The 19,382-nt window shown below is 40.8% G+C and overlaps 1 protein-coding gene and 1 non-coding gene across 2 annotated transcripts in view; one reads left to right on the forward strand and one right to left on the reverse strand.

Annotated features, from left to right (window-relative positions):
- The window catches only part of FBXL13 (F-box and leucine rich repeat protein 13), a 197,175-nt gene extending 177,829 nt beyond the window's left edge, over positions 1-19,346 (reverse strand). The window contains exons 1-3 of the mRNA XM_049777449.1: positions 19,272-19,346; positions 4,817-4,920; positions 4,315-4,405 (exon numbers count right to left, since the gene is read on the reverse strand). Coding sequence (XP_049633406.1) covers positions 4,315-4,405; positions 4,817-4,920; positions 19,272-19,346 — 270 coding nt within the window. The remainder of the gene's footprint in view (positions 1-4,314; positions 4,406-4,816; positions 4,921-19,271) is intronic.
- Positions 1,086-1,215, forward strand: LOC126030357 (small nucleolar RNA SNORA66). The gene has a single exon (XR_007503110.1). It is a non-coding gene; the product is annotated as a small nucleolar RNA SNORA66 (small nucleolar RNA).
- Positions 19,347-19,382: the final 36 nt, after the last annotated feature.

A 19,382-nucleotide genomic window follows, 5' to 3' on the forward strand; every position in this document is an offset into this window, starting at 1 on the left:
CTTTGGCTTCACAGTAACCTCTTCTTTTGATATGTAAAAGCCCACTGAATAGTTACTTTTGCATCTGACTCAATCTTCCCACTCCTGGTAATAGGGAGTTGTTTTGAATAAAAATGGGAGTTCCGGCTTTGGACTTGAAAAAGAGAGCACATGGCAGAGAGGCAAAGAAGTAAAAGCAGAAGGAGTCCATAGAATCTTTAACTCACTGACTTGGTATTATTTCTCTGCCACTACCCTACTTCATTGGACCCTCCTGCCGAAAACAAGGTGGCGTGAAACATGGTGCCAAAGGCACTGTCACATCTTGTGGGTATTTTGTTTTACATTATATGTACATAGCTACTGTTCAGTGCCAATGTGTATATTTTTATCTTGCTATAATCTGTATACCATATACTTATACAAACATCTCTGTAGTGCACAACTCAAACCTAAACCACCTGCCCTGAATTCTGAGTTCTACTTTTCTGTAACAAATGCTTTTCTCATTCACACAACATCACAAAATAACAAATTAATTTATAAGTAATACATTATTTTGGGGGTTTTGTTTTGTTTTGTTTGGGTCTGGTTTTTGGTCCACACCCAGAGGTGCTCAGAATTTGCTCTGGCTTTGCACTAAAAGATCACTCCTGTAGGTTAGGGGACCATATATGATACTAGATATTAAACCTAAAACAGACATATGCAAAGCAAAAGCTCTATCTGCTATACTATTGTTCCAGCCCTTTAATTTATAAGTAATATACTATTAAGTTAAAAAGATATAGTTTACACAGGAGTAATTCTTGAGTGCAGAGACAGAAGTAAATGATGAGCATTGCCAGGTGCAGTTCCCCAGCCCCCCGAATATGCAGAACTATTGCATGTAAAGGGTGAAAATGGAAGATTAGAATATCATTCCTTTTCAACTTCTGAGGCCCCAAACAGTTCCATGAATGTGTTTTATTCACATTTTCACATCCCTAGTAGGCAGTCTTTTATCTTCACACTATGATAAAAACCTCAGAGAAGTTTGGGATCTACCCAATGAAACTGGTGCCTTAGAATCATTCCAGACTTGAACAGAATGGGATACAAATAGGATACAAACTTAATCACTAGCTGCATGATGCTGCAGAAGTGAGGGAAACCAGATTTACATAATAACTGCAGTGATAGAAATGTACTAACTTCAGATCCTACTGAGGTTGCCTATTCTATTCTAGTACTGGGCCATAAAAGAAAACATATTAGTAAAGAAAAGTGCCCTCCCCGCTGAAAGCTGTGTATGGTTGTTGTTTTTTTTTGTTTGTTTTTGTTTTTTTTTGTTTTGTTTTTGGGCCACACCCGTTTGACGCTCAGGGGTTACTCCTGGCTATGCACTCAGAAATTGCCCCTGGCTTGGGGGGACCATATGGGACGCCGGGGGATTGAACCGCAGTCCGTTCCTTGGCTAGCGCTTGTAAGGCAGACACCTTACCTCTAGCGCCACCTTCCCGGCCCCAGTTGTTGTTTTTTTTTATAATTTCAACATTATAAAAATACATGACAAAAGGAAAAAGGAGAAATTTAATACAAAATTTTTCACAAAGGACCAGAGAGATAATAAAATGCGTAAGCCCTCCCTGGATTCAATCCCCAGAAACAGAGAGTCAAGAATAAGCTTTGAGCACTGCTGTGTGTGTCCCAAACTCTCCAACAAAAAAGAAAATTAGAAAAAAAGAATGAATGAGTACCTCCTTGCCTGAGTACTTGGAAATCTTCTTGGAAATCTCAAGAGGTCACTTGGGAGTGACTGTGACACTCACTTTCTGAGTGTCTCCATGGTCCAAAATAGTTTGATCTTATACTGCTCATAAAAGCTGAAATCTAGAGTTTTCACTGGCATGGAGTGTGGGGAGGCCACATGCCAAAGACCTCTTTCCAAGTGTAGGGAGTGCTGGAGGGCTTGGGAGACCCTCAGCCATCTTCCCTCTCCTTCCTCCCGGACTCCAGGGTCTTCCCTGGGTGCCAGCCCAGGGGCCAAGGAGGTGGATGCTGGGGAGGAGTCTAAAGGGAACCCCAGGCCTTCACCAACCCCCACCCCGCACAAGAGGAGCGGGATGGAGGCAGTCACTGGCAACATTTTTTCCTCACCATTCTCCATTTTCAAAACTGCGTGGGGCGCAACCTATAGCATAGATAGTTAGTAGGATTTCCTAGGGATTAATGTATGTTTACAATATGCAGAATATCTGTTATATTCTGTCCTTTCCCCCTTGGCCCACCACCCTTCGATCTCATTTCTAGTCCTTTATCCTCTTACCCCCAACCACCGTTACCCCCACATTTAACCCTTTTTACCCTTAGTTCTCGGCTCCTCAAGAAGCAGATCATTATCCCCACACAAAGCCAGCTGCCAAACAGCACCCTAAGTAATAAGATAGACTCTCCGCTTGAGAAGATCCCAAGCTACTGTTGCTATTAATCTACTCTCAAAGGCCTCCTTTCCTCCTCCTTCCTTCATTGTGGACCTTTGCTTGCTAAGAGACTCGGTTTCTGAGAAGTCGCACCTCACGGGACTATTGTGAGCCATTTATCAGACTGCATAGGCCCAATCACAGACCAAAGTGGTGCACCGAATTTAACATCCCCCCAACTACTTCAAAAGACATAAAAAGGACATGTATATATCCTTTGAATATCTTATATGTATTCCCTTAACAGCTATAACCATTACTGAATATTCTCTTATATAGTGACAAGTTCTCCCACTATTTTGTTTTGTTCTTTTCTTTGTGATCTGTTCAATAAGGAATTCTGGTAGAAGAGTCCCTAGGTTTAGAGTTTATATTAGAACCAAGTTACGGAGATTGTTGGACTTGTTTCCTTGACCCCATATGCATCAATAATACCTTGTGGCATTGCTCCTCTTTTGCATAGGCACATTAAAATGGGAAAATACTTTACATACAAACAAGTTCTTATCTAATAGAGATAGGAACACACAAATCTTGTAAGGCAGTGGGGCCTTACACCTTGAACATTGTCATAATGACCTGGCTTAGGTCTCAGAAGAACAGGCATTGTCCATTCACCCCTGAACCAGGGATACCATCTACGAAACAACCACGGCTGTCTATAACATTACCCAGAAGCAAACCTTTACCAGGGAAGACCCTACTGCTGCCCTGGCATCGACTTACTCCAAAGAGGGTTCCCTTAACACCCAGAAGACTTAACAACAACAACAACAACAACTTGCTTTGAGGGCAGGGCTCTCTGCATTGCCCTCTAATTGTGAGGTGAAACTAGAGGACGCTCCACATCACCCTGACTTCAATGTAGGGTATGCACATAATCCAGGATTTTTAACTACAGAAACCTGACACCAACAACAGATATTGTATAAAAAAATTTTTTACTGGTACCACAGAGAATGACTTAGGGGTTGGACAATAGTATGCCTGGAGCCCAGAGCTGGTCTTATGCCAGAAAACTTCAGGAGTACGGTCTCCTCATGGTTAGGCCAAGGCTTTTCCTTTCCATTTCCCCAATATTTTGCTGGGCTTATGCAAACCATTACAATTGCCACTAACACCATTTTTTTCTTTTTTTTTTTTTTTTGGTTTTTGGGCCACACCCGGCGACGCTCGGGGTGACTCCTGGCTGTCTGCTCAGAAATAGCTCCTGGCAGGCACGGGGGGGACCATATGGGACACCGGGATTCGAACCAACCACCTTTGGTCCTGGATCGGCTGCTTGCAGGGTAAATGCCACTGTGCTATCTCTCCGGGCCCACTAACACCATTTTTACTGTACTTTTTTTTTTTTTTTTTTTTTTTTTTTTTTTTTTTTTTGGTTTTTTGGGCCACACCCGGCAGTGCTCAGGGGTTACTCCTGGCTATCTGCTCAGAAATAGCTCCTGGCAGGCACGGGGGACCATATGGGACACCGGGATTCGAACCAACCACCTTTGGTCCTGGATCGGCTGCTTGCAAGGCAAACGCCACTGTGCTATCTCTCCCGGCCCGCTTCTTTAACTCTTACCCTTAGGGGAAAAAAAAAAAGAAGAGCTTACTAAACCTTCAGCTAGAGTTTTAATGAGTTCATTGGTAATTCAATAATTTTCAAAAATATACTTTTTCTTCTTTCCTTTCTCTTTCATCTCTTTAGTTTTTCTTTCTATTTTTAATAACTTTGCCTTTGTTCTTCCTGAAACAAATGTATTATGATCAATTGTGTCAACTATGTGATATATTTTCTTTAAATAAATAAAAAAAAAAAAAAAAGCTGAAATCTATTCCAGAGCTTCCATCAAGACTTAAGGTAAATTTCAGAATCTTGATTTACCAGTTGATCGTCCAGTCCAAAAAGCTGTTCCATGTAAGTTTCAGATAATTTCCGAATTGTTGGTTTTAATAATGGATCGATGCACATATCCCTTTGATAAAAAATCATAGAATACAGTCAGAAATTCACTCATTTCATAGTAGTTCATCGTTAAATTGAGATAATTTCCTTTGGGAGGAGTATATCAGAATGAACTGAAGGGCTTTTTTAAATTCTGACCTTTAAGATTTGCTCACGAAGAGGGAATACCTTCCTTTTCTCATTTCCGACAGCCCAATGAGTTCATCTTCTTGATGAGAACACACTATATTTCCCAATTTGAGAACCAGTGAACAAATTGTTCCTATTGAATTATTTGAATAAAGACTTAAAAGCCAGTAAAGGCTTCTTTCAAAGCTTAAGATCAGAAGCATTCATTAGCAAGGCCTTATGTTGGTATTACACAATAAGTGGTTTGGCTTCAAAAAAAATATCTCCCAACTATAAATCAAGAAATACTCACCAAAGGAGATTTTGGAGACCATTTTCCTTAATAAAAATGATCATTGCCTCTAAATATTTCAATGGATCATCAGGACAGTTAATAAGTAAACCACATAACAGAGCCTGGGAAAAAAAGGAAATAATAAATATTTTTGGATTTGCATAACTTTACAAACTTCACATAATTACAAAGTTAAATAATTGGCAGATTTGAAGTGAAACATATTTTATAGTAATTCTTCTATATTCAATGTGAATATTTTGCTAAATTCAAACAGACTGATACTTTACCTTCCACTTTTTCTTCAGCAGGCAAAAAAGATTTCACTGAAAAAAATTTAGAAAAATTACAGAGAGAGAGTATATGTGTGTAGGAGCTTGAAAATGTACCTTCCACTGTTAAAAGGGGGCTTGAAAAAGTACTATCCACTTTTAAAAAGAAACTATGTTTTCTTTTTATATTATACAATGGAATACTACTCAGCTTTTAAAAAAAAAAAGATGAAATTTGGTGTCAGAGCAATAGTACAACTTGTAGGGTGAGCTATCTTGACTTCTTCTGACCAGGATTCAATGCCCTGCATCCTATATGGTCCTCCAGCTCTACCAGGAGTGATCCCTGAGCAGAGCCAAGAGCAATTCCTGAACATTGCTGGGCATAGTTCCCCCTGGCCAAAAAGAAAAGATAGAATCATGAAATTTGCTGCCATGTGGATAGATCTAGACTAGAGTATCATGCTAAGTCAAGTTAGTCCGAAAAGGAGGGACAGACACAGAATAATCTATCTCATATGTGGGATATAAAAATAATAGGGGAAAAACAATGCCCAAAGTCAACAGAAACTGAGACTGGTCTTCATTAAGAAGCTTACAATGGGAGGGATGGGGGCATTGAAGAGGGGCTTCACTAAGACAATGGTAGAGGGAAGGAGACACTAGTAAAGTGCTGAAAGTAATACTGAACACATTAAGCATGAAGCCCTATAATTTACAGCACTGTAAACCAAAGTGTCTAAAATTAAAATAAAAATTTAAAGAAATCCAATTGAGGTTTGCTGCATAGTATCTGCATTAGGTAGGAATAAAAGTTCTTCTGTTCTGCTTAAAGATAATTAAAATTTTAAAAAGCTCTTCAGTTCTGTTTTATTTTGTTTTGTTTTGGTACAGCACTCAGGGGGCCATGTAGTGCCAGGAATTAAATTTGAGCTTCACACATGCAAAGCATATGTGTTAAGTCCATTAAACTATCACTCTGAGGCAAACAATAAATTCTTTATAGTCAAATTGAAGACATAATTGTAATAATTTAAAGAAATGGTTTCTACCTTTTTAAGTATGTGAAATTTCTTTCTAAAGTAAAAAGTTCTTCAACCATGAAAGAATGATTAAGAAAATCTATCACTAGACCAGAGAGATAGCATGGAGGTAGGGCATTTGCCTTGCATGCAGAAGGATGGAGGTTCAAATCCCGGCATCCCATATGGTCCCCCGAACCTGCCAGGAGTAACCCCTGAGCACTGATGAATGTGACCCAAAAACAAAAAAAAAAAACAAACGGATTAAAAAAAAATCTATAGGTAATATCTACTGTGAATTCCTTAAGTCTTTTCAAAGTATACTATATTCAATTCTTTTTTTTTTTATTTTTGAAGAGTAGCACAGTCCATGTAGTTAAAAAACAAATAACTTCAAAACTAACATAATGTTTAACAAAACATATATGGATGGGTCGGAGGGATAGCACAGTGGTAGCACATTTGCCTTGCACGTGGCTGACCCAGGATGGACCTCAGTTGGATCCCCGGTGTCCCATATTGTCCCCCAAGTGCAGTGTGATTTCTGAGCGTATAGCCAGTAGTATATAGCCTGAGCATCACTGGGTGTGGCCCAAAATCAAAATATATACATATGTATGTATATTTATATATATATATGGAAATCAGAAAGATGAAGTTGTCTTATTTTCAAATATTTATTTCCTTGAATTCTAAGCTCCACAGATCGGAAAACTAATCTTAATGAAATGTTTTTAGGAAGAAGTCAAATTAAGCCTCTAGAATGCTAATAAAGACATATGGAACTGGTATAGTTCAAATGTTCACTTTTGGCCTAAAGGAAAATCTGTTCACCCAGCACTGCTACATGGCCCCGTATCCCTGATACTACAGGGCACAAGTTGCATCAAATCCTCAAGCTCCTACAATGAATCACTGGCTGAGGGGTGGGGGGTGGGGGGAAAAAGTACTGATAAGCCCCCTGGGTCCCCTAAGCACCTCTAGTAAGATTCCCCTCTCCTCCCCCCCCCAAAAAATTCATATTTTCCTATTGGTAAATTAAAATAGAATTTTTATACATTAGTTTTAAACAGTACATAACTAATGACAATAAGAAAGCACAATGAGGGACCGACGAGGTGGCGCTAGAGGTAAGGTGTCTGCCTTGCAAGCGCTAGTCAAGGAAGGACCACGGTTCCATCCCCCGGCGTCCCATATGGTCCCCCCAAGCCAGGGGCAATTTCTGAACGTTTAGCCAGGAGTAACACCTGAGCATCAAACGGCTGTGGCCCGAAAAACAAACAAAACAAAACAAAACAAAAAAGGAAGCACAATGAACAGCAATTACAAATCCACTAACTTGGTAGTTTGTGGTTCTTTTGTTTTCATTTGGGGTGGGGGAGTTTATACCTGCAGTGCTCAGGGCCCATTTATGGGGTCACTCCTGGAAATGCTTAGGGGAGCCTGTGGTAGCAATGATACAATCACATCTAAAGCAAGCAAAGCAAGGATGCCTATGCTTTAAGCCTTCTCACCAGATTCATCCCTTGTTTTTACTAAACAATAATGAACTTTGCAAACATTCCCACAAGATAAACATTTGATGCTCAAAAACATAAATAAGTAATCCTTTATTATTGTTGCTGTTATCATTATAATTATTGTTTCTTTTTTTTTTTTTTTTTTTTTTTTGTGGTTTTTGGGTCACACCCGGCAGTGCTCAGGGGTTATTCCTGGCTCCAGGCTCAGAAATTGCTCCTGGCAGGCACGGGAGGACCATATATGGGACGCCGGGATTCGAACCGATGACCTCCTGCATGAGAGGCAAACGCCTTACCTCCATGCTATCTCTCCGGCCCCATAATTATTGTTTCTTTTTTTTTTTTTTGGTTTTTGGGTCACACCTGGCAGTGCTCAGGGGTTATTCCTGGCTCCAGGCTCAGAAATTGCTCCTGGCAGGCACAGGGGACCATATGGGGCGCCGGGATTCGAACCGATGACCTCCTGCATGAAAGGCAAACGCCTTACCTCCATGCTATCTCTCCGGCCCCTAATTATTGTTTCTTAAGAGAGGAATTCATTTTTTATGATACCAGGAAAAGGCCTAGGGTCTCATGCATACATGTCAAGTGTTCATTCAGCTATTGAGTCACAGCCACAGAACTTCATTACTCCTAACCTAGAAAAGGCTAAGAACTTTATTAGTTCATAGTAAAATGTTTTTATAAGCAAGGAACACCCGTCCCCAAATTCTGAATCCAAAAAACAATTGTGTGATCCTCTATTTGGCTCTACTTCCATAATCTCAGTCCACGATACTTCTCAAATATCCTGCAGGATGTCTGGGTGCTGATGACAAACAAGAGCTTCTCTAAGACAGTTGCTTCTGTTCCTTTCCACTACTCATCTCTCAGGAAAGATTAGTTCAGGAAAGTCCACTCTCTTTAAACCCTGGATCTGCAATCTAGTCTGACCAATGACTTCTTTATTTATTTGTTTTGGGGCCACCCCTGGCAGTGCTCAGGGGTTACTCCTGGCTTTGCATGCAGAGTCACTCCTGGTAGGCTCAGGGGACAATGGAATGCTGAGGTTAGAATCTCAAGATATACAAGCAAACATCCTATCCACTCTGTAGGTAGTATCATGCCAGCCCCTACTCAATAATTTCTTGATTTCTATTTTCTTAATTATACATGGAACAGTAAAAAAACTTTCATTTATGCCATATAGCTATCGAAAGAGTTAAGTAAATTAGTATATATATAAAGTACTTTGAATAGTGTCTAGCACAAAATAGGTACTCAGTAGAAAGTAATGGTGTAAAAATATGGTATTATTTACTTTGTTGTTGTTGTTGTTGATAGATTTTGGTCACTATCAGAGGGGCTGCCCCCATTTCCATGCTTGAGGGTTACTTTCAGTGCTGCTCAAGGGATCATGGGGTGCATTCAATTAAATTTGGGCTTCTGCATGCAAAGCATGTACTTAACCAACCGTTGAGCTATCCCTGCAGCACAATATTATTTTAAACCATCTCACCATCATCTCCTCCATTAGAGAAAAATATATAGACAAAGAGAAAAATTCAAAAGTATTAAACTGCACCAATCAAATGAGGAGAGAAGAAAAACAGACAAAGAAGTATTTTATATGCTGTCTAATGAAAGAACAAGACAAATGAATTTGAGGGAAATGACTGAAAAAGAGAACTTGACAGGTCAATCATTTAAATATAAAAAACAAGGGAGTGGGACTGGAATGATATGGGGAGGGGCAGGGGGGGGAGGTGCCTGCCCTGCACACAGTAATTAGATTGTGCTGGATTCCCAGAGTTAGATTCTCGGCAGCCCATATGGCCCCAAATGAATGCAGAGCAAGAAACTTTGCTGGGTGTGGCCAGCAGGAAAAATAAAAAGGCAAGGCAGTAACTGTCTATTAGAACTAGAAAAGCTAAGAGTCCAAATTCAACACCAAGAACAGCTAAAGAGGATCAAACCCTGAGAAGAGCAATACACATAAATGAGAGTAACAATTAAGTTTGCTTCCAAGATGCCATAAAGGACAATCTTGGCTTTGAGAGGACATTTTCTTGTCCCATTCATGTCTACACACATATTGTGAATATGTGTCATTTCCCCAAGAACTTGAAAGTTGCTTTTTCACATTATGTATCTGGAAATATTTTACATAAACAGTAAAATGATACAGAGTTCCATACCTTGTTTTTTATTTACAAAGAGATTGTTTTTAAAAGTGCATTGTTATGCTTTGCATACAGGAGGTCAGAGTGTAGTCCCCAGAGAGATCCCCAACACGGCAACAAAAAAAAACCAAAAAATAACAGAAAAGAACTGAACATGAGGGGCTGAACAGATTTATTCCCTAGCATCCCATATGGTCCTCTGACCACTGACATGATGCTGACAGGAGTAACCCCTGAGCATCGCTGGGTGCAGCCCCCAAATAAGAAAACAAAAATCTCTGGGGCCAGAGCAGTGGCAAAAGTGGTAAGGCTTCTGCTTTGTGCGCGCTAACCTAGGACGGACAATTCAATCCCCGGCATCCCATATGGTCCCCCAAGCCAGGAGCTATTCAGAGTACACAGTCAGGAGTGTCACTGGGTGTGGCCCCCCAAAAAATCTTGAATATAAGGGGGCAGAGAGATCATACAAGCAAATAGGGTACTTGCCTTGAATGCAGCTAACCAGGATTCAATCCTAGCATCACATATGGTCCCCCAAGAACCCCAGGAGTGATTCTTGAGTGCAGAACCAGAAATAATCCCTAAACACTGCAAGGTATGGCCCCAAAATCAAAGCAGACAAAACATTGAACAGTAAGGAACTTCCCTGTCTTACTGATATTAAAGTAGGGGATGCCAATTTTTTATTCTTGAAACTCTTTCACCCCTACCACTCTCCTCTCCTCCCCTCCCTTTCCTACCTCCACTAACCCCCCCTTCTCTCCCTCCCATGAGCCATCACCTTCGTCTTTCCCTATCTCCCTTCCTCCTTCATCCCTCTCTCCCTCCATTTTCTCTTTCTTCTCTCTCTTTCTCTTGAAGGATGCTATTATAGAAAAGAACCAGCTGATCTATAAAAAGCTCTCAGCCAACATTATTGTTTTGTTTTGATTTGTTTTTTTGGGCCATACTCGGTGATGCTCAGGGGTTACTCCTGGCTATGCACTCAGAAAATGCTCCTGGCAGGAGACCATATGGGACACCGGGGATCAATCCCATGTCCATCCTGCATCAGTAGCATACAAGGCAAATGCCCTACTGTTATGCTATAGCTCCGGTCCCTGCCAACATTATTCTTTTTTTAATTAATATCTTTATTTAAGCACATTGATTACAAATATGATTGTAGTTGGATTTCAGTCATGTAAAGAACATTCCCCCTTCACCAGTGCAACATTCCCATCACCAATGTCCCAAATCTCCCTCCTCTCCACCCCACCCCCACCTGTACTCTACTTCAGTCATTCATTCACATTGTTATGATAGCTCTCAATGTAGTTATTTCTCTAACTGCACTAATCACTCTTTGTGGTTAGCTTCATGTCCTGAGCTGGACCTTCCAGCCCTCCTCTCTTTTGTCTCTGAGAATTATTGCAAAAATGTCTTTTTTTTCCCTTAAAACCCATAGATGAGTGAGACTATTTTGAGTCTCTCTCCCTCCCTCTGATTTATTGCACTCAGCATAATAGATTCCAAGTACATCCATGTATAGGAAAATTTCATTACTTCAGTTCTCCTGACGGCTGCATAATATTCCATTGTGTATATGTACCACAGTTTCTTTAGCCATTCATTTGTTGAAGGGCATCTTGGTTGTTTCCAGATTCTGGCTATCGTAAATAGTGCTGCAATAAATAAAGGTGTAAGGAAGGAATTTTTGTATTGTATTTTTGTGTTCCAAGGGTATATTCTTAGAAGTGGTATAGCTGGATCGTATGGGAGCTCAATTTCCAGTTTTTGGACAAGTCTCCATATCGCTTTCCATAAAGGTTGGACTAGAGGGCATTCCCACCAGCACTGAAAAAGAGTTCCTTTCTCTCCACATCCCCGCCAGCACTGCCTGTTCTCATTTTTTGTGAGCCAACATTATTCTTAATGGTGAAAAACTGAAAGCATTTCCACTAAGGTCAGGCACTAGGGAAGGATTCCACTGTCTCCACTCTCATTCAACATAGTATTAGAAGTCCTAGAAACAGCAATCAGACAAGAGGGAAATCAAAGGAATCCAGATTGAAAAAGAAGTTAGACTATCTATAATTACAAATGACATGATGATATACATCAAAGACCTTAAAGCAGGGGTCTCAAACTCAATTTACCTGGGGGCCGCAGGAGGCAAAGTCAGGGTAAGGCAGGGCCACATAAGGGATTTCGCTTACTGAATATTCACAATAAAAAATCGCATTAGTAAGAAAAAAATTGCAAAAAAATCGCATTAAACATTTGCATACCCTGAACGGAACTGCTCGGGGTATGCGAATGTTTAATGCGATTTTTTCTTATTAATGCGATTTTTATTGCGATTATTCGGTAAGCAAATAATCGCGAATACTGCGATATTTGAAGGCTGGCCGCGGGCCACAAAATGTTGTACGGAGAGCCGCGAGTTTGAGAACCCTGCCTTAAAGAGTCTAGAAAAGAAACTCCTAGAAACAATAAACCAATACAGCAAAGTGGCTGGCTACAAAGTCAATACATAAAAGACAGTTGCATTCCTTTATACCAGTGCTTCTCAAATAGTGGGGCGCCCCACCCCCGGGGAGGGGGCGTGAGGCTCTGTAAAGGGGGACATGTTTGACCTCTGCAAACACTGTCATAACAAGCTACGCCCGTGTTTATGTCTCTGTATGTCTCTGGAACTGAGAGTTGCTGTGTCCTGCTTCAAACTCTGCTTCGAAAAGCTTTGCATTGCAAAACGTGCTCATTGTAGCCATTAATCCAGAATCACCTCTGATTCAAAAATCAGCTCAAATTATTTTATATATTTTGTTTTGCAGGTTAAAGTTTTTTTTAAATAAAGATTTACAGTCGCGCGGGGGGGGGGGTCACAAAAATGTTTTCTTCTTCCTAAGGGGGATGACAGAAAATAATTGAGAAGCACTGCTTTATACAAATAAAGACTCAGAGGAGAAAGAGGTCAACAAATCTATCCCATTTAAAATACTGTCAGAAATGAACAATTTACCTGAACTAATATATAGATTCAATGTAATCCCTATTCAAATTCAGGCAACATTCTTCAAGGGCTTAGAACAATCAATGTTTGTGTGGAACCATCAAAAACCTAGGATAGCCAAATCCATTCTGAAAAACAAGAAACAGTAAGGTATCTCATTACCTAATTTGAAGCTCTACTACAAAGCCATAGAGATAAATGTAATCCTGTCCCCAATTTCCTGTTTCCCTACCCTCTTCTTTTGAGCTGTTAACCCCACCTGGATGATCAGACCTGCCCACACCTGGGATGGGGGCTGTTTTAATTAAAGAATAAAAGGTGCTGTTTTGGGGGAGGGAAGAGAGAGAGACACACACATGAAAAGCAACAGCAAAAAGAAGAGAGTGAGACAGAGACAGAGACAGAAAAAGACAGAGACACAGAGAGAGAGAGGAAAAACAGCATATGGAGAAGCAAAAAGGCAGAGAGGAACAGCAAAAGAAGCTGTTTGGCAGAGAAAGCTTAGCAAAGAAGCAGTTATGAGGAAATGCACATGGTGGACAAAGCCATGGAATAAAAGCAAGCTGGCTCCAATGAAACTTTAACTGCTTGTGATTTATTTCTCTGCTGCTACCCTTCTTCATCAGACCCATCTGCCTGAGGGGTTAGAAACATGGTATCTATAGGGCCTGAGAGATAGCGCAGTGGTAAAGCATTTGCAAGGCATTTGCCTTGCCATGTGGCCAACCGGGAGAGACCCAGTTCAATTCCTGGCATCCCATGTGGTCTCCCAGTCTGCTAGGGGAGATTTCTGAGTGAGGAGCCAGGAGTAACCCCTTAACACTGCTGGGTGTGGCTCAAAAATCAATCAATCAATCAATTAAAAAATAATAAATTTTAAAAAACACGATGCTTAAGTTGGCCTTACCCAACATATGGACTTTGTTTTATATTTTATAATTTTATTCAATAATCAAGAACTTAAAATGGGGGAGGGAGATGGACACTGGTGGTAAGACTGGCCTTGATTCATTGTATGTCCAAACCCAACTATGAAGGACTTTGTAAAACGAAATACAAAAATCCCTTCCTCACACCTATATTCATAGCAGCACTATTTACAATAGCCAGAATCTGGAAACAACCAAGATGCCCTTCAACAGATGAATGGCTAAAGAAACGGTGGTACATATACACAATGGAATATTATTCAGCTGTCAGGAGAGATGAAGTCATGAAATTTTCCTATACATGGATGAACATGGAGGAGGGAGGAGAGACACAGAGTAGTCTCACTTATCTATGGTTTTTAAGAAAAATAAAAGACATTATTGTAATATTGCTCAGAGATGAGGGTCAGAAGGACTGGCTCATGATATGAAGCTCACCTCAAGGAGGGGTGAGTGCAGTTAGAACACTACAGCTATCATGACAACGTTAATGAATGAGAGAAGTAGAATGCCCGTGTTGAATACAGGCAGGGGGTGTGAGTGGAGGGATATGGGGTGAATTGGTGGTGGGAATGTTGCACTGATGGGGGGGGGTGTTCTTTTTTTTTTTTTTTTTTTTTTTTGGTTTTTGGGCCACACCCAGCGGTGCTCAGGGGTTACTCCTGGCTGTCTGCTCAGAAATAGCTCCTGGCAGGCACGGGGGACCATATGGGACACCGGGATTTGAACCAACCACCTTAGGTCCTGGATCGGCTGCTTGCAAGGCAAACACCGCTGTGCTATCTCTCCGGGCCTGGGGGGTGTTCTTTTTGTGACTAAAACCCAACTATAGTCATGTAATCACAGTGTTTAAATAAAGATAAAAAATACAAAAAAAATAATATGGACATAAAATAAAAGGACTTTGTAAATAACAATGGTTTCAGTAAAATTAAATTAAAAAAAAAAAAAAAGGAAAGGACCAGCTAGCCTCAGCCATTTAGAAAGATCCCTAGAGAGAAGCAGCTAACCAGAAAGATGAGGAGCAGCTGCCTCTAGCAACCTCTCATAAGTGGAAATGATACTGTGAAGAGCCTGGCCCAATGAGCTAGCTGTCAAATCTTAAATAGGTAACTCATTACTAGAGAAATAATAAGCCATGTGCTTTCTGTTTGTTTGAATGTCCCATGAGTTTGCTTCTGGAATTGCATCTGTGAATCAAGGAAGTCTGAAAAAACTGACTCAGCAGATTATTACTCTTTGGAGAAGCCATAACATTTTCATCTCAAGTTCAGCGAACTAGCTCCTCTCTCCCATAACTATCCAGATGTCTCTTGCTACCAAGTTTAGTAATATCTGATTCTTAACTAATAAGTATGTACTGCAACCAGATCCTTAAAAAGAATCTTTGTTCAAAAAAGAAATCAATAGGGACTGAAGTGATAACACCGCAAATAGGGTGTTTGCCTTGCATACAGCCTACTAGGGTTTGATCCCCAGCATCCCTTATGGTCCCCTGAGCCTACAAGAGTGATTTTTGAACACACAGCCAGGAGTAAACACTGAGCACTGCCTGTTGGAAACCATTTCTAAAGAAGCATTAAAGCATTAAAATTTGGGACCAGAACAATAGCACAGTGGGTAGGGTATTTGTCTTGCATGCAGCTGATCCGGGTTCTATCTCCACTATCCCATATGGTCCTTGAGCCTGCCAGGAGTGCAAAACTAGGTGTAACCCCTGAGCACTAGCCGGGTGACCCGCCCAAAGAAAATGTTTTATTTTAAATATATACTTTTATTTAGAATTTTTTATTTTAAAATATATTTAAAAAGTAAAACATTTAAAATTTGAATGAAAATTTAAAAACTGCAATAAAAATAGGAAATTTGGCATAAAAATCATTTGGGAAACTAGAGAGAAAGTAAGGTGATTAAAACATTTATTTGCCTTTCAAACCCTGTTATTTGCCTTTCAGACCCTGAGTTTAAATGCCCTCTTCTTTGTGCACCATATATGGTCCCCAGAAATTAGACAGAATGATCGATACCTAAGCGTAGAGGGAGTTCAGAGCACCACTGATGGGTGTGGCCCCAAAACAAAAACTAAGCAAAAACCATGATTTGTAACCAATATCGCCCTCTTCTGGTGATATTTGGTGTCATTATCTTTTCCAAGATAAACTAAAACCTACATAAATAACTTGAAAAATATACTCTTTTACTATCAGATCTAATAACTAGATATACATATTTAATATAGTGTAGGTGAACAACTGTTAGAAAAACGAAGTCATGCTTATGCATGAGTGGATATGAAGACTATTATGTTGAGCTAAATTAGTCAGAAGGAGAGGGATAGACATAGAATAATCTCACTCATTTGTGAAATATAAAAAAATGAGCCAGAGTACAGAGGGTAAGCATTTGCCTTGCATGCAGATGAACCAGGTTTGATCCCCACCATCCCATATATATGGTTCCCCATGCCTGTCAGTAGTGCTTTCTGAGAGTAGAGTCAGGAGTAATGCCTGAGTGTCATGGGTGTCCCTCCCCCCAAAAAGATAGTATGGTGTTAATATCTAAAGATAATAGAGATGAAGGCCAGAAGGACCTCAGTCCATGATAGGACGCTTCCCACAAATAGCAGGGGAGTGCATAGGGCTGATAAGGGACCACTATGATAATCATAGTTGGAAATTATCACTCTGGACAAGAACTGGGTACGGAAAGGATATAAAGTGATATGCATGATACCCTTTCAGAAACAATATTGCAAAACACAGTGTCTAAAAGGAAAAAAGGAAGAGAAAGAGAAGAAAAATATCTGCCACAGAGGCAGGCAGGGGAGAGGGCGGGGGGGGGGGGAACTGGGGACATTGGTGTCAGAAAATGTGCATTGGTGAGGGGTATTGTACATTGGATGCCTGAAACAACTTTGTAACTGTTATCTCACAGTAATTAAATTAAAGAATTTATTGATTATATAGTATTGATGATATAACCTTATTAGCTAGCCCGTATTTGACCCTGTGTGACATATTACTTGTAAATATTGTTTGATTTCAGCCTCGTAAAAAATTGAGAGAGAAATTCTATCAGGAGGGTCAGATATAGTACAGTGGATAAGGTGCTTGCCTTGCACACAGATAACTAAGGTTCAATCCCAGTCATCCCATATAGTCCTTCAAGGGTACCAAGAGTGATTCTGGAGTGCAGAGGTAAATTAACCCTTGAGCACTGCTGGGTATGGCCCCCCCAAACCCTAAATAAATAAATTTTCACCAGTACAGTTTCATTGTATGAGCTCCCTCACAATGATACTCCATAAAACAAATATCCTGGGGCCAAAGAAATAGTACAGTGGGTAAGGCATTTGCCCTGCAGGCAACCAACTCAGATTCTATTCCATAATCCCACATCCCATATGATTCCTAGAGTCTACTAGGAGTAATTCCTGAGTATAGAGCCAGGAGTAACTCCTAAACACTGCCAGGTGTGGCTCCAAAACAAAAACACAACAACAAAACTCACAAATATCCTTTGTAAGGAATATCTCTTAGCAATAGATTCATTATGGTTTCTGAAGGGTAGCTTGGAGATGTTAGGGAAAGAAACGATAACAATTATGAGAGTGAGGTTTCGAAGAAAATGCTCATTTTTCCTACAAGTCTATCTAGGAACAGGCTTCAAATAGACTTTTTAAAACTTAGAATTTCTAAAATATATTTCCTGAATTAAAATTATATATATAGTTCCTGGGAGCTGAGAGTGTTTGCCAGACTGGGGAATGGCAGGCTTCCACCATGCCAAAGGCCTTTTTAACCAGGCCTAGGAGGGGTGCGGGGCCTGGGTCACCCCAGCACTCTTCCACCTCCTTCCTCCGAAACTCCAGGGCTACTCCTGGGTCACATGCCCAGGGGGCCAGTATGGTGGGTCCCAATAAGCAGTTTAAAGGAGACCCCAGGCTCTCCCCATTTCCCACCCGGCTCAGGAGGGAGGGTTTGGGTGGGGTTGGTGAACTTCCAGGCTTCCAGCTCTTGAAGGATCTCTTTCCTTCCTGGGAGCCAGGAGTGTTTGCCAGCCTGAGGAATGGCAGCTCAAGAGCACAAGAGTTGTAGACAACTTTCCTTCCTACCTCTGTCCATTCTGAAACCGCACGGGGGAGGAATGTATGGACAATTATTTGGATATCATTGGGTTTAATCTGTTTGTCATATATAGAATGTCTATGTTGTATACTTTCCTTCCTGCCTTGGCTCACCACCCAGAAGCTCATTTTCAGTTCTTTTCTCCCTCACCCCCACCACCTGTTACCCCACATTTAACCGTTTTTACCCCCCAATTCTTGGTTCCCCATGAAGCACATTATTATTCTCACCCAAGTTAGCTACCAACCAGCTACCAAAGTGAAGAAATAGACTCTCAGGCTGAAAAAAAATCAGTACTCTGTTCCTACTTATCTACTCTCAGCAGCTGCCTATCCTCTCCCTTTCTTCATTGTGTAACTGTGGTTGCTACCATACTAGATTTGTGATTAGTTCCCACTCAAAGGCATTTTCCCATATGGAACTGCAAGGAGTCATTTTGCAGACTCCAGCACGCCAAATCACAGACCAAAGTGGCATCCAGGATTTAGCACTCTCTTCCTGACTATTTTTAATTACGTAAAAGGGACATGCATATATGAATATCCTAGATGTATTCTTTTTAACCGCTATAATTCTTATTGAATATCCTCTTATACAGTGACAATTGTGCCCACTGTTTTTGTTTGTTTTTCTATCTTTGTGATCTGTCTAACAAGGAATTATGGTAGAAGAGTCTTTCGCTTTAGAATTTATGTTAGAACCAAGTTAAGGGGATTGTTGGATTTGTTCCCTCAGCTCCCCAGAGGTACCAATAATACACTGTGGCATTGTTCCTCTTTTGCATGGGCACATTAAAATGGGAAAACATTACATATGCAAACAAGTTATTATCTAACAGATATAGGAACACAAATTTTGTGATGCAGTTAGGCCGTATATTCTGAACAATGGCATAATGACTTGGCTCAGGCCTCTGAAAATGGGTATTGCCCATACACCCCTGAACCATTGAGCATCTACAGAAATGACCACAATTGTCTACAACATCACCAGGAGGCAAACCTCTGCCAGGGAAGACACCGCCACTACCTTGACATTGACTTGCAATTTTCACTCTGAAGACTACTCAATCTGCCTCCCTATTCAGATCTCTCTAAACAAAACCTCTCAGACAATGAAAGAAAGGATGATCAGAGATGAGTAGTGTTTTGGGGACTAGTGCATGGGGGTAAGACGTTTGCCTTTCATGCAGAAGGTTATCAGTTCGAATCCGGCTTCCCATATAGTCCCCCGTGCCTGCCAGGAGCAATTTCTGAGCATGGAGCCAGGAGTTTCCCCTGAGTACTGCCGGGTGTGACCCAAAAACCAAAAAAATAAAATAAAATAATTTCAAGGACCTCCCCGCCACACACAACCCCCCATTCCCCCCCTCATTCCACCTCCGAATCTGGGATTTTGCTTCAATTGGTACCCAGGGTAACTCCATTCACCACGTGCCTCCAGTACCTCGCAGACCTGAGGAATGTAATATTTCTTGAAGTAGTTCTTCAGTCTGGGGCTGGCAGTGCGTAGCGAAGCCATGGCTGGGATGCCAGGGAAAATGAGCACTCCCTCCCA

This window comes from Suncus etruscus, chromosome 1 (assembly GCF_024139225.1).
Source record: "Suncus etruscus isolate mSunEtr1 chromosome 1, mSunEtr1.pri.cur, whole genome shotgun sequence".
Classification (NCBI taxonomy): domain Eukaryota; kingdom Metazoa; phylum Chordata; class Mammalia; order Eulipotyphla; family Soricidae; genus Suncus; species Suncus etruscus.